At 46.2% G+C, this 13,984-nt stretch overlaps 1 protein-coding gene across 1 annotated transcript in view; it reads left to right on the top strand.

The window, feature by feature from the left end:
• Positions 1–13,984, top strand: part of Cadps (calcium dependent secretion activator) — a 468,098-nt gene that overhangs the window by 269,360 nt on the left and 184,754 nt on the right. Inside the window, 1 exon segment of the mRNA XM_048801213.1 lies at positions 6,636–6,775. Within this exon segment, the coding sequence (XP_048657170.1) occupies positions 6,636–6,775 (140 nt within the window).

Genomic DNA, 13,984 nt, shown 5'->3' with positions numbered 1-13,984 from the left:
TCAGGGAGACTCCCCTTGGGTCCCCAGATGGGCTGCACAGAACACAGGGTGCCCAGGAAATGGTCTACAAATGCAGCAATACAGATGATACAGGCACTTTCCTGATTCCCCATCATGTCCTCTCAGGAGAGTTTAAGCCATGAGTTCTTCAAATTCTTTGTAGTATAGATGGGAGAACTGATTCCTGTGGGAGGCGAGGGGCCCCCAGAGCCCCCAGGTCAGGGAGGGGCCTGTGCATCCTCCACGCCCCACAGGCCAGGCTCAGCCCCTCAGGGACCCTTCACAAGTGTGCCCACCGAGGCAGGGACTTCTCCCCAGTCTCACTGGTGCAGAGAAGCACAGGAGTCCCAGGGGGTTAAGTAGCTGACGAGGAATGGAGGCAGCTCAACTCCAGGGCACCTTCCCTACGCCACACTGACGCTCTGCAGTGGTGAAGCCCTAGGCTCTGCGGTGGCCGAGGCCACAAGCTTGCCCCAGACCACACGGCCACTTGTTCCTGGATGATTGGATGATTGACACTTGCTTCACAACTAAGAAACGTCCACCATCTTCATGGGGCTGGCCTGCCTGCCTCCTCCTGCTGGCTGGGCACCCTCTGCCACCAGCACCTGGACAGGTCAGATGAGCCAAGTGCTTCTCCTCCCCAGGGGCTGGCCCTCTGCCTGAAAAACTCTTCCCCACCTCCCAGGCCTTCCAAAGCCACACATGATCTCTCTGAGCAAATGCCAGTCCTCACCGCCATGGACCTTGGGCACCATGGCAGCCCTCTGCCCACATCCTCCACTGGACTGATCCCCAATGAGACCGGGAGGGAGAGCTGACCCCGCTGGACTGAGAAAGCTCCATGGGGAGACAGCAGTGCTGTCTTTTTTTTGAGGGGTGGGATACTAGGGATTGAACTCAGGGACACCCAACCACTGAGCCACATCCCCAGCCCTATTTTGTATTTTATTTAGAGACAGGGTCTCACTGAGTTGCTCAGGGCCTCGCTTATGCTGAGGCTGCCTTTGAACTTACAATCCTCCTGCCTCAGCCTCTGCCTCAGCCTCCAGAGCTGCTGGGATTACAGGCATGTGCCACCTGTGTGGCATTGCTGTCTTTTTTAGGTGAGGTTACTCTGGGTACCCTATGGGAGAGTGCTTCTGTGTGCTGATTCTATCAAGTGGTAGCAGAATTACATTGCAAATCCAAGTGATCCATTCAACCATTTTTAGTCTGTTTCTTCTTTGCTAACTATTTTAATTGAAGAAATAATCCATGCAGATGGTTTAAAAATAATAAAAATGGATACTAGTGGAAACTAATGATCCCTGTTTTGGTCAGCTTCTTCGCTACTGTCACTAAAGGACCCAACCAGAACAGTTTTAGAGGAGGAAAAGTTTATTTGAAGGCTCACAGTGTCTCTCAGTCCCTAGGCAGCAGACTCCACTCCTCGGGACTCGAGGGGAGGCAGGACATCATGGAGGAAGAGTGTGGTGGAGGGAAGCAGCTCACATGGTGATCAGGAAGCAGAGAGAGACTCCACTCTCCAGAGACAAATAGAGACCCCAAAGCCACGCCCCAATGCCCCCTCCTCCAGCCACACCCACCTGCCTCCAGCCACCACCCAGTTAATCCCATCAGGGGTTCATTCACTGGTTGGGTTAAGGCTCTCACCACCCAGTCATGTCTCCTCTGGACCTTCCTGCACTGTCTTACACATGAACTTTTCTGGGTCATCTCAAATACAAACCATAACAGTTTCTTTCACCTTGACCAGATACCACAATGAAAATGTTTTTTGCAATGAAAATGAAAAATATTTTTTTGCAATTCCTGGCATATTCTTCCCAAAATATTATCTGCACATACATTCACAGCATGTGTGTGTGTGTGTGTGCATTCCTCTATTTAAGAACAGAAAGCACAACTGAAAGTTACTTTATAACTACTGCCCTATCCATCAGTTGGAACATCAGCATATTTGGAAATGAGTCCATTGCAACCCATAGTGACCCAGTTCTTTTTTATATGGCTGTATAGTATTCCACTGTGCAGATATATTTCATTCAATACATCTTCTGTTGATGAATTTTTAGATTATTTCATCTTTGGGTGCATAAAGAATGCTTTGGTGTGTAGCCTCAAATTTATTTATTTTTTCTTGCATATGCCTACAAGATGAATTTCAAAAGAAATATTTTGCTGAACACAATTTGAATTTAACAGTTACTGCCAAACTGTCCATATGCCATTTTATACCTCCACAAAAGGCATGAGAGAGTGCCTGTTTCCCCACACCCAAGCCAACACTGCAATGTTATCAAACTTTTTTTTCCACAAATATGATTGCAGGCCTGCTGTGCCTAATCATTAGTGCCGTGTGCCGAGTAAGCAGGGATAAAAGCAAGCAAAAATCATTAGCCTCTCAGAGCTCACAGGGCACAGGCATGAAATCCAGAAATTTCTGTGCAGTGTGATAAGTGGGCAGAAGTCAGTCTGAGGAGCAGGGATGCCTTTCCCAGGGCGTGCGAACAGGTAGGGAGAGAGATCCAGGCTCAGCTGTGGAGATCAGCCAGGTGAGGACCCAGAGTAAAGCAGTCCCCAGCCAGTTCCACTACATGCCCAGGTGACTAGGAGAAGCTGCAGCTGGCTGGGGTGCAGCCTACTGCAGGGGGGCTGTGGTCGCCATACCAGCCACCCCACATTCAAAGCCCAGCACACATGGGCCTTGGCTGAGATGACAAAGTGCTTGATTAGCAGCCTGGAATGTGCAGATGAGGTGTCTGATCTTCCCAGGGCTCCCATGCCCCCAGAAGGACCCTCATCACTCAACAGGGCTGACACTTATACAGGGGCGGTCAAGGGTGGGGACCCAGATGCAAGAGAACCGCAGTGACCTCATCTCTCCACCCACTCTGCAGAAGAGGTCTCCCCAGGGAGTGACCACAGGGAGGGGAAGGAGGTCACTGTGGAGTGACCAGGAATGAGCAGCAGCCATTTGCATCTTAAATGGACACCATATTGCTGGTGGGACACGCGCCCAGGATCCATATGGTGGGAGGCTTGTTAATGAGCTCCGGGTGCCCAGGGCACCACTCCTGTCCTACTTTGCCAAGCGGGAAGGAGCAGAGAAGCCAGCCAAGGACCTTTCCTGCTGCCTGCCTGGGTTGCTCCCACCAGCCCTTCCCTGCCACTCATTACCTCCCAACCTGGCCACTCCTGGGCCAAACTAGCTCAGGACAGGGGGCCAGCTTCACTGGGTCCAGCAGCTCCCTCTTCCCATCTCCAAAAGTGTCAGGACTTCAGATCTGGAATGCATTGTAGGGTGACAGGTGGGCATCCTTAAGGGAAGGGAGAGGTCTTCCCAATGCCATGACACCCCGAGTTCCTCTTCATTTCCATCATTTGTCCTATGACATATTGCCCCGGAGAGGTTTGCTAGTGCCAGTTTTGTGAACTTAGACACTTACACATAGTTGTCCAATTAACCCTCACAGAATGATCAAAAGGCCTAAAAAGATCACAAGCAGGGGATTCTGATTTGAAGGTGACACTAGTAATGCAAGTTTAGGAAAAATAAAAAAGATGCCAGAGTCACCACCCAGATTCAGCCTGCGGGGCATGACCAGGGAGGACAAGCTGTCCGTCAGGATGGTATGACAGTATTTAGAAGACTCCCAGAACTATAGGGATTTACTCTATTGGGTTTACACCCAGTGTCATTAACAATGCACCTTGCCCTAAATAGAGATGATCCCTTAAAATATAGCTCACCATAGAACATGGCCACAATGACCAGCAATGATCACTCAGTACCTGGGGCCTGGTTCCAGGACCCCCTGCAGATACCAGAATCTTTGAATGCTCAGGTCTCCTGTGTAAAATGTGTGCTGCTTGCATATCCCCTACTTTGCATCTGCTTTAAACCATCTATTACTTATATTACCTAATTGTTTTAGTCAGCTTTTTAGCTGCTGTGACTAAAGGATCTGACCAGAACAACTGTAGAGGAGGAAAGGTTTATTTGATGGCTCACAGTTTCAGAGGTCTCAGTCCATAGACAGCAGGCTCCACTAGGCTCCACTCCTCGGGCTCGAAGGGAGGCAGGACATCATGGAGGAAGAGTGTGGTGGAGGGAAGCAGCTCACATGGTGATCAGGAAGCAGAGAGAGACTCCACTCTCCAGAGACAAATAGAGACCCCAAAGCCACGCCCCCAATGCCCCCCTCCAGCCACACCCACCTGCCTCCAGCCACCACCCAGTTAATCCCATCAGGGGATTAATTAACTGGTTGGGTTAAGGCTCTCACCACCCAGTCATGTCTCCTCTGGACCTTCTTGCACCGTCTCACACGTGAGCTTTTGGGGGACACCTCACATCCACACCATAACACTAATAGAATGTAAATACTATGTAAATAGCTGTTGTTCTATTCTGTAATGTTTAGGGAAGAAAGACAAGAAAAGGTCTGTACCATGTTGAGTGCAGATTTATTTCCCAAACATTTTCAATCTTTAGTTGATTGAATCCATCAAAACGAAACCTAAGGATACAGAAGGCCAAGTGTACTAGAAATTAGGGATTTTTTTTTTCTTGATCTCTATCCCATCATTTTAAAATTTCTACATTTGTGTCTATCTTTGATACATGTGATAAGGTAGTATACGAATACAAAGTAAACAAATTTAATGTTAAATGTTGGCATCTGGGTATTGAGCTCATTGCTCAAAAAATATTTCCCTGAAGTTGAGCTTGATCAAACATCTTTGGCAGCCACTTCTTCTGTTTCAACCACATCATAAAACACTGGGGAAACTGGAATTTTGTGTTTTGCAAGAAGTTATCAATTTTCTTTCATCATCGAGAGGGAAGTTAATGGAAAAAAGGGTCAGGCCCCAAAGAGAGATGGGTGGAAATATCACACAATGGAAGCACGTTGCCGTGTTTCTGCCCCAGTCCCCTTCTCCGAGCCCTTATTCAGGTCACGGGGAAGGCCATGTGCACCTGTCCTCCAAGCACGGACCATGCTGGCAGGACAGAGCAAAGCTGAGGCTGGACCAGGAAGGCCAGAGTGTCCACTGCTGAGACTTTGAGTCTCTTCTAACCCTCTCCACTGGGGAAAGGAGCCCAGGAAAGGAACCTGCTTTCCCTGCACCTGGGGAAAATAGATGCTTTGAAAATAGCCCAAGCCACCTGAACAAAGCTGGGCGTGCTGCCATCGCAGGAGACAGAGCCCAGTGTTTGTTGTGCCCATGTTTCCTTAGCGTAGCTCTTCCAGCGACTCCACTCCTCCCCGACTGCATGTTCTGCAGATTCTGTCTGGTTTCTGACAACCAGAGTGAGAAAGTGGATTGCCCAGGTTGTCCACTTCTCTGTCACCTCCAGCCTCTGAGGCAATGAGAACCGAGGTAGGACACCCAGGTCTAAGAGCCATCTCTGATGTGTGCCTCTGAAAAGCATTTTCCTGGAGCTGATCTCTCACCAAGCTACCTATGCCTCCTTCCATGCCAGGGCAAAGCTGGATGGTGTGGGACAAGATTGCCAGTCCAGGTGAATTGGGCTGACTGACTTGTGACCCTTAAAAGACCCCTTTCCCTTGTCTACATCTACTTTTTTTTGGCCGGGGGTGGGGGGCAGGATTGAACCCAAGTGGCTGAACCACTGAGCCACATCCCCAGCCCTTTTTTATATTTTATTTAGAGACAGGGTCTCATTGAGTTGCTTAGGGCCTTTCTAAGTTGCTTAGGGCCTCACTAATTTGCTGAGGCTGACTTTGAACTCACGATCCTCCTGCCTCAGCCTCCTGAGCCTCTGGGATTACAGGTGTGCGCCACCACACCTGACTTCCTTCTCGCCATCTTAACACTTCTTATCTATTTGATAACATCCTTTCTATTTTCCTCTGTGGGTTTTGAGGAATTTCTCTTCTTGCAATAGTAAAAGAGATCCTAAAGAATGGGAGGGGCTGGGGTGTGGCTCAGTGGCAGAGCACTTGCCTGGCATTCGTGAGGCACTGGGTTTGATCCCCTACACCACATAAACAAATTAAATAAACAAAATAAAGGTATTGTGTCCATCTACAACTAAAAAAAAAATTTAAAAAAAGAATAGGGGGGAGAGGGCTTAGTGGTAGAGCACTTGCCTAGCACGTGTTTGATCCTCAGCACCGTATAAAAAAAAATGAATATATAATATTCTACAATTAAAATGCACACACACACACACACATATATATATATGGAGATAGAGAGAGAGAGAGAGAGAATATAGAAGGAAGAAAGGAATGGAGTAGAAGTGGTCTCTAGCTTGGCCTCTTTCATTCATCTATATTATTGGATGATGGTAATAACACCGTTCTCTGATCAGGGTTTCCTTTGTGTTTTTCAACTTTGGAAAAGCAACAAAAAATCACAAAAGTCATGATCCTTACTTTTTTTTTTAACAAACTTGGCCAGGAAAAGAGAGAAGGGAGCAAGAAAATGCCCTGTCTGTCTTCAGGCCTGGCCAGCCTCTGTGAGTAGATGACACGTTGGCTGTGGGACCTGGACACGTCACTCCACATCTCAGCAGCAAAGTCTCTGATCCACAAAAACATGCCCATCGTGATGCTTGTATTGTCCCACTAACACATTTGTCCCTTTGTTCCCTACAGGTCATCCTCCATCCCACCCCAAACAGCCCCAAACAGTCTGAGTGGCACAAAATGACAGTCTCCAAAAACTGCCCTGATCAAGACCTCAAAATCAAACTTGCCGTCCGGATGGATAAGCCCCAAAACATGAAGCACTCTGGGTAAGTGTCTCGTCCCCATGTGGTCATGTGGGACATGTGTCCACTCCTTTTCCAAGACAGAAGTCAAATGAGGGCTAGGCACGTAACTCAGCAGGAGAGCAGGTGCAGAGCCCTGGCTGGGTTCCATCCCCAGCACTGCAAAAAAAAAAAAAAGAACAAAACAAATACAAGACTGATCTTCAGAGAACCACATGGAAGGAAGTCGAAAACATTCATGAGAGGTTATTAAAATATTTGACTGGGAAGCCAGGTGCAGTGGTGCATGCCTGTAATTCCAGCAACTCGGGAGGCTGAGGCAGGAGGATCTTGAGTTCAAAGCCAGCCTCAGCAACTTAGGCCCTAAGCAACTTAGTGAGACCCTGTCTCTAAATAGAAAATAAAATAAGAGCTGGGGATGTGGCTCAGTGGTTAAGTGTCCCTGGGTTAAATCCAAAACCAAAAAATTTGACTGTGAAAGTTACTCTGAGCTTCCTCACTTCTGATGATCTCTGTATTGGCTTTTTTGCCATCAACAGAGAATAATTTCCTTCTCTTCCTCTGAGAGGATTTTCAGTACTATTCAAACCCTACAGGAAGCATGTGAAGGGGTCTAGTGTGGGGAGTTCTTCTGGGTCCCATGCCCCTTGTCACACGCCTAGAGCTCATCCAGACTACAAATTACCCACTTATGCCCCTTGGTCAGCAACTGCCCCCGTGAGCTGGGAGCAGCTGCCATAGCCATGTTGAGGAGGTCAGTTCCCACTGGAACTTTCTGAGGGTTTGCTGCCACATAGAAATGAATGAGCAAAAAAATAATGAAAAATTGTGATTATCTTCATTATCTTAGAGGTTGAAGTGGAATGAATAACTAGGTAAGTTCAAGGAGGACAGAATAGGACAAGAATAGGTAAAATATGGTTTTATTTTACAAAGCCACCGGTGAGCAATGAATTCCTTAAAAACACAGTCAGACCCAAGGTGGCCTACATCAGGGGTGAACAGCCTAAGCTGCGTGAGGAAGTGTTTATTGATGACTGGGCCTATGTTGAGACGTGGCGTATTAAATAAGTTGGGAACAGTTGTGCTGTGTAGTGACCTAGGGACGTTTATCAAGTGCTCTGCAGGGGCTATTGGCCAACCAGCTTTCATTCTGCTTGGCCTTTCTGGTCACCAGAAATGTCCCCTTAATTCTTTTCCTTTTTTTTTTAATGAATTCACTTAGGATAGGGCTACAAGTGGTAACCCCACCATGAAAACTGAGGATTATCTGTTTGTAGTGGAGGTTTGGGGAATTCAGACACCTGAGATCAAGGCTTAACCATGGATTAAAGCAAGTTGAAACAGAAGTTCATGTGGATTCCAGGAGGGTGTGACCAGAACAGGAAGAGAACATCCCCTTGGAGGAGAGCCCACCACAGAATGCAGTCAGAGAGGAGAGAACAGGGACCTCCCCCTAGGGCCTCCATGTTCTTGGGAGCAACCAAATCCAGAGAGGCCAGGGAAAGATAGCTACCTGCCAATCAGGGCACAGAAGGGTTCAGGTCCAGAAGACTCCAGAGAGAGCAGGGCCACGTGTAACCTAGAGATGTGGAACAGAACAGAACCCAGGCTTCAGTTTGGCCTTGGAGAATTTGCATTGAACTTCCTTGAGACCAGATTATTCCCAGAGCCTGAGATGGGATTATGTCATGAGGAGGATGTGGGGGAGTGGGCCAGGCCCAGAGTATACAGTTGGTCCTTCCTGAGGAACTTCAGCCAGCCTTTCTTCAATCAAATTGGCATCTCAGAAAGCTTTCTTGAGGTCAGCTCTTCTTCTCCCCATCACACTCCTTCCATATATTCCAGAAACATTAATGGCATTTCTCCCTAACACCACTTCCCTTTCAAGAGTCAATATCCTAGTTTCAAGACAAAGGAATTGAGTATTCTGTTCACTTCCTATAGTATTCATTTCCTGTCCACAACGAAAGATCCTGCAACCTTAACAAAACCTGGGTTCATAAAGACTCTGTTATGGTTTAGATATGAGGTGTCCCCCAAAAGTTCATGTGCGAAATAATGTGAGAATGTTTAGAGGCAAAATGATTAGATTGTGATCAGTGGATGAATCCCCATGAATCCCCTCACAGGGGTTAACTGGGTGGTAACTGAAGATGGGTAGGGAGCGGCTGCAGGAGGTGGGTCATTGGGGTGTATATTTTGTCCCTGGTGAGCAAATCAATCTCTCTCTCCCTCTCTCTCCTCCACCCACTTCCCTTCTTGAGTCATGACCTGAGCTGCTTTCCTCCACCACACCTCCCTTCTGCCTCACTTTAGTCTAAGAGCTTTGGAGTTGACCATCCATGAGACCCAAATACACTTCCTCTCCTCTACTTGTTCTTCTCAAGTCTTCTGGTCAAAATGATGAAAAAGCTAACTAAAACGGAGTCTGTAAACATTTGCTAAAGGAACCAGAGTATGAGTGAGCAGGAATGAATGGGAAAGAGAAAAACAAGGAGGAAATGGCAGATGGAAGACAGAATGGTAGACAAGAGAATAAGAATGTGGATGAGTAGATCTGTCCTCTCAACTGCTTCTTTTTAATTTCCTTAAAAGAATCGGTACCTCACCCTGCAGCCTGGGCCCACTGAAACACTGAACTAGGAGTTTCACAAACACTATTCTCCACAGCAACACTTGGCATGGGTATTAGTGTCCCCACTGGACAATCCCACTTCCCACATTATCTTTCTTCACAGTGTTGAAAACTGAATTAATCGATCTGGACTTCGGAATTTTTCTGTTGACTCATTTGTAAAAATTAATGTGTTTCAGGCTACCTTGTGTTCTAAACAACTGAAAAAATATACAGCTTCCTTCTGTCAGATGCCATAACTAATTTGTCTGCCGAGGCCGCCATTTTAAAATGACCAAGAGAGCCTAAAATAGCTCTGAAAGTGGGCAATGAGTTCCTTAAAAACACAATCAGACCCAAGGTGGCCTAAATCAGGGGTGAACACCCTAAGCTGCATGAGGAATGATTCAGGGAAAAATAAAAAATGTTCATGGACAATATCTTTTTTTCATTTAAGCTTAAAATAGTTTTATTGAGTCCTATTATGTGGGGAAGGGTGATAAAATTATCAAAGCAACATCACAGCTTAGAAAATGAGAGGTGGGGGAATTTTTAAGAAGCATGGCTAAGATTATATATATATATATAATATCCACTTTAACACACAAGATGAAAATCAGAATTACTGTGAAATATTCCTCGATGAAGTGAAACAGATCCTTGAATGAACCACGGATCCATCTAGAATAACCTTATTAAAGATAAAAATGCCAATGAGAAAAATCAACACTGTTTTTTTTCTTTCTTTCTTTTGGTCTTAGAACAGAGGTATCTGGGCACATTTGAGAATTAACAACTTCAAAGTGGCTTTCTAATTTTTCATCTTTTACCTCCAGATGGTGCTTTCAAGTTCCAGAAGTGTCTTCACAGCCACTTTCTCATTTCATCCCTGAGACAGCCTTTACAGGAATTGGGAAAGATTGCCCCCCCATCTTAAGAAAATGGCCCCTCCCTCCACCCACATGCTCAGACCCACCACCTTGGAGTCCTCTTTGACAAGTCTCATTCTTTCTCACCACACGTCTCATCCATCATCCAGTTCTGTTCGCTCCACCCTCAGGATCTTCTAGAGCTCCCCACCCGTCCCCATCTCCTTCTCTGCACTGGGCCCTGCGCCCCCTTCCCCTCTCCCCTTCACTTGAGCTGTTCCCCTGTTCCTTACTTGGCTTGCCTGCACTCTGTTTCTTACTCTGAAGCCATGGTGGTTTAAAAAAAAAAAATAGGAGCCTGATCCTGGCATCTGAATGCTAGGAAACCTCCCATGAGTCCCCATCTCATTCCAAGTAAGGACCAGCACTGTTACCATGGCTACAAGGCCCCCCATTGCTGACCTTGATCACTACTGCAGCCCCTGGCCTCCTTGGACCTCCCCAAAAAGGTTCCCATCAGGACCCCTGCCCTTCCTGTTTCCCCTGCCTAGGATGTCCCCTTTCCTCCATTCGGACGTCCCTATGGCTCACCTGGATCTCTGCACATCTCTGCATCTTCTCAGAATGTCCCCTTGGCCCCCTGGGTCATGTCTCCCCTCTCTCCCGCCTTTTCTTCCTTTGCTTTTACCAGTGCTCCTGTCCTATCCTACCCTACCCTATCCCTCGTGTTTCTTTGTTCACTAGTTTATTGTCTTTCTTCCTTACTAGGCTGTGAGTTCCTTGTTGGAAGGGACACTTGTCTCCTTTGGTCGCAATACCTCGTACAGGGTTTGATTATCTTGCAAAAGTCTAATTGACTATTGGTTGCATAGAAAAATAAGTGAATGAATGAATCCTCCACTTGACAGATAGAGAAACGGAGGGATAACACGGTAACAGGACTTGCCCAGGTGGGAGTGAGCCTCAGTCCTGGGTCTACATTTGTTTACTCCTCTCAATTCCATCTTAACCAAGGACTAAAACACAGTGTTCCACGTGGCTCTGCTTTGGGTTCATTCAAAGAACCACAGTCCACCACCCAAGAGTCAGTCACAGATATTCTGATTTTCCATCTACGTGCTAGCAAGCCTCAAAGGAGACAGAGTATAGAGCCCTCCATCATTAAGATCCCCCTTTCCTCTTCTGTTTTCCTAACTGTGCCTCTGCTCTAGGATTCTTTGTCCTTCAAAACCATCCCGGTCCTTTGTCCTCCCCGTGGGTCTCCGAGACACCAGGACTGCTGGCAACAGACACTCAAACCAGACTACCTGGATTTTCAGGATTCGATTTTATCTCCCTGGTTAACTTCCTAACTCTAAATGCCATACCAAATGGTTTTTACCTTGTTGTCCACATATTCTATATTCTTCCTGATTTTCTAGCAATTCTTGAGAGAAGGCTATCAAAATCTCTGACTGTGATTGTGGATTCTTGTTTTTTTTTTTTCCTTCTGGCCACCCTGTTCATTTTTGTTCCATGCATTTTGGAGCTTGGGTATTTGATGCCTGAGCATTTAAATGATTATTTCTTCTTGATGAATTGACCTCTTTATCATTATGAAATGGTCTTCTCCATCCCTGGCAACACCCTCTCTTAAATTTACTTTGTGGGACAGGTGGAAGTGGAAGTTAGGTTTCCAAAATCTAAATTTAGCATGGGGAATCCTTTTTTATCTTTTGCTTTTTGTTTTCTGTCTTTAGAGTTCAAATGTGTCTCTCTCGTAGGCAGTATAGAGTTGGGTCCAGCTTTTTAAACCTTATCTGAATCTCCGGATCTTATGACTGATATATTTAGCCTATTTATATTTCATGTGATTACTGACATGGTTTAAATTTATCAGTTTGCTATTTGTCATCTTGCTATTTGTTTTCTTTGTCCCATCGGATCTTGTTTTCTCCCCCCCACACCCCCTTTTCTACTTCCTTTTGAAATAAATGAATAATTTCAAGATTCTATCTTACTTTCTTTATTGTGCTATTATTTCTCAATGCCAATCAGGTCAAAAGTGCCCAGAATGGAATCTTTGGCACCACCACTTCCTAGCTCTAGGCAAGTTGCTGAACTTCTCTGAGCTTCCTTTTGCTCAGCATAATATGGAGGTAGCATGGTGCTTATCTCATGAGTTGTGGTAAGGGTTAAATGAGTTACTCCATATTGGGCACCTTGAGCAAGGTTTGATGCATGGTAAGGGCTGGAGCCACACAAGAGTGGTTGGTGGTAGTGGAAGCTGTCATCTGTGTTGTTTGTCCTATCCCTTTGCACTCTCTTCCCCAACCCATGCTTCTTCCTGCTGGGCAGCTGCCCCACTAGTGAGGCACCTACAGCCTCCCGACCCTCCCTCTTCTCCTGCACTCCCATAAATGAGCAGGAAGCATCCCAAGTGAGTTCCTGTCTCACTGTGACCTCTCTCCTTAAAAAAAATTCTCATAAGCAATTTCTAACAAGGAGCAAGGATCAAGAGATCTGTTATATGACATGGTCACTTTGGTTAATAATCACATATGGTACACTTGAAAATCACTGAGAGTATTTTGTAAGTATTCCCACTATTAAAAAATGATGATTATGTGAAATAATCACAAATTAATCTAACTTAGCCATTCCACAATGTGTACCTATTTCAAACATCTGGGTATATATACCACATATAGATATAGATATCAAGTAAAAATAAATCTAAAAGATTAAATCATGAAGTCATAAAGAAGAAAAGAAAGCCAGACATGGTGGCCCACACCTGTAATCCCAGCAGCCTGGGGGACTGAGGCAGGAGGATCACGATTTCAAAGCCAGTCTTGGCAAAAGCAAGTCCCTAAGCAACTCAGTAAGACCCTGTCTCTAAATAAAATACCAAATAGGGCTGGGGATGTGGCTCAGTGGTTGAGTGGCCCTGAGTTCAACCCCCCATTACCCACCCCCTGCAAAAAAAAATGAAAAAAGAAAAATGAAAGACCCTTTCTCAAAAGCCCCTATGATGCTCCAGGCACTATGGTGGCACAGGGACATGGTGACAGCAAATGCAGCCATTCCTCCCTCAAGGCCAGGCCACACTCTCCACCCAGACCAGAAGCGCACCAATGCCAGCGACTTTTGACTTCAGGTCCCCTCACAATGAAATGTTGGCCCATCTCTGGTTTCCATGTCCGCTTCAGCCATCCTGACCTGCATAAGTGCCAGAAGCAGATGATTCTGGGAAATGTCCTTTCCCTGCACTTAATGATGCTCATGCCAAGGCATCCTAAAAGAACATGCACCATAAGCCATTTTCTCCATGAGTAGTTACTAAGCACCCACCACGTGCGAGGCGGGTGCTAAGCACAGTAGATGCTTAATGAGCAGATCTATGCTGCCATATGAAGTTCACAAACGCCACACAAACCAAGACTGTCCGTGTGTGTGTGTGTGTGTGTGTATACAAATAAAAAGTTACAAGCATCACCACGGTGCTTCCCTGACACATTGCTCCAGGGCAGAGGGACACTGAGGACAGGGTAATCCTTCATCACTCAGTGACTTTGGGGGATTCAAAACTCTAGGATATAAGTTCAACCCAAACCCGTCTTCCTCTTCTCTTTTTAGTCCTCGCTAGCTCCCTCTCACATAGCTCAGATACCCTCGGCAAATGACAGAGATGCCAATGACACACTGGCATGGCTTTCATAAGATGCTACAAGAAAAGGATAGATTGGAATTGGGGTGTAAAATATG

This window comes from Marmota marmota, unplaced genomic scaffold (genome assembly GCF_001458135.2).
Source record: "Marmota marmota marmota unplaced genomic scaffold, marMar, whole genome shotgun sequence".
Taxonomy (NCBI): Eukaryota; Metazoa; Chordata; class Mammalia; order Rodentia; family Sciuridae; genus Marmota; species Marmota marmota.
The sequence above is the reverse complement of the archived record's forward strand: the minus strand, read 5'-3'. Positions and strand labels throughout refer to the sequence as shown.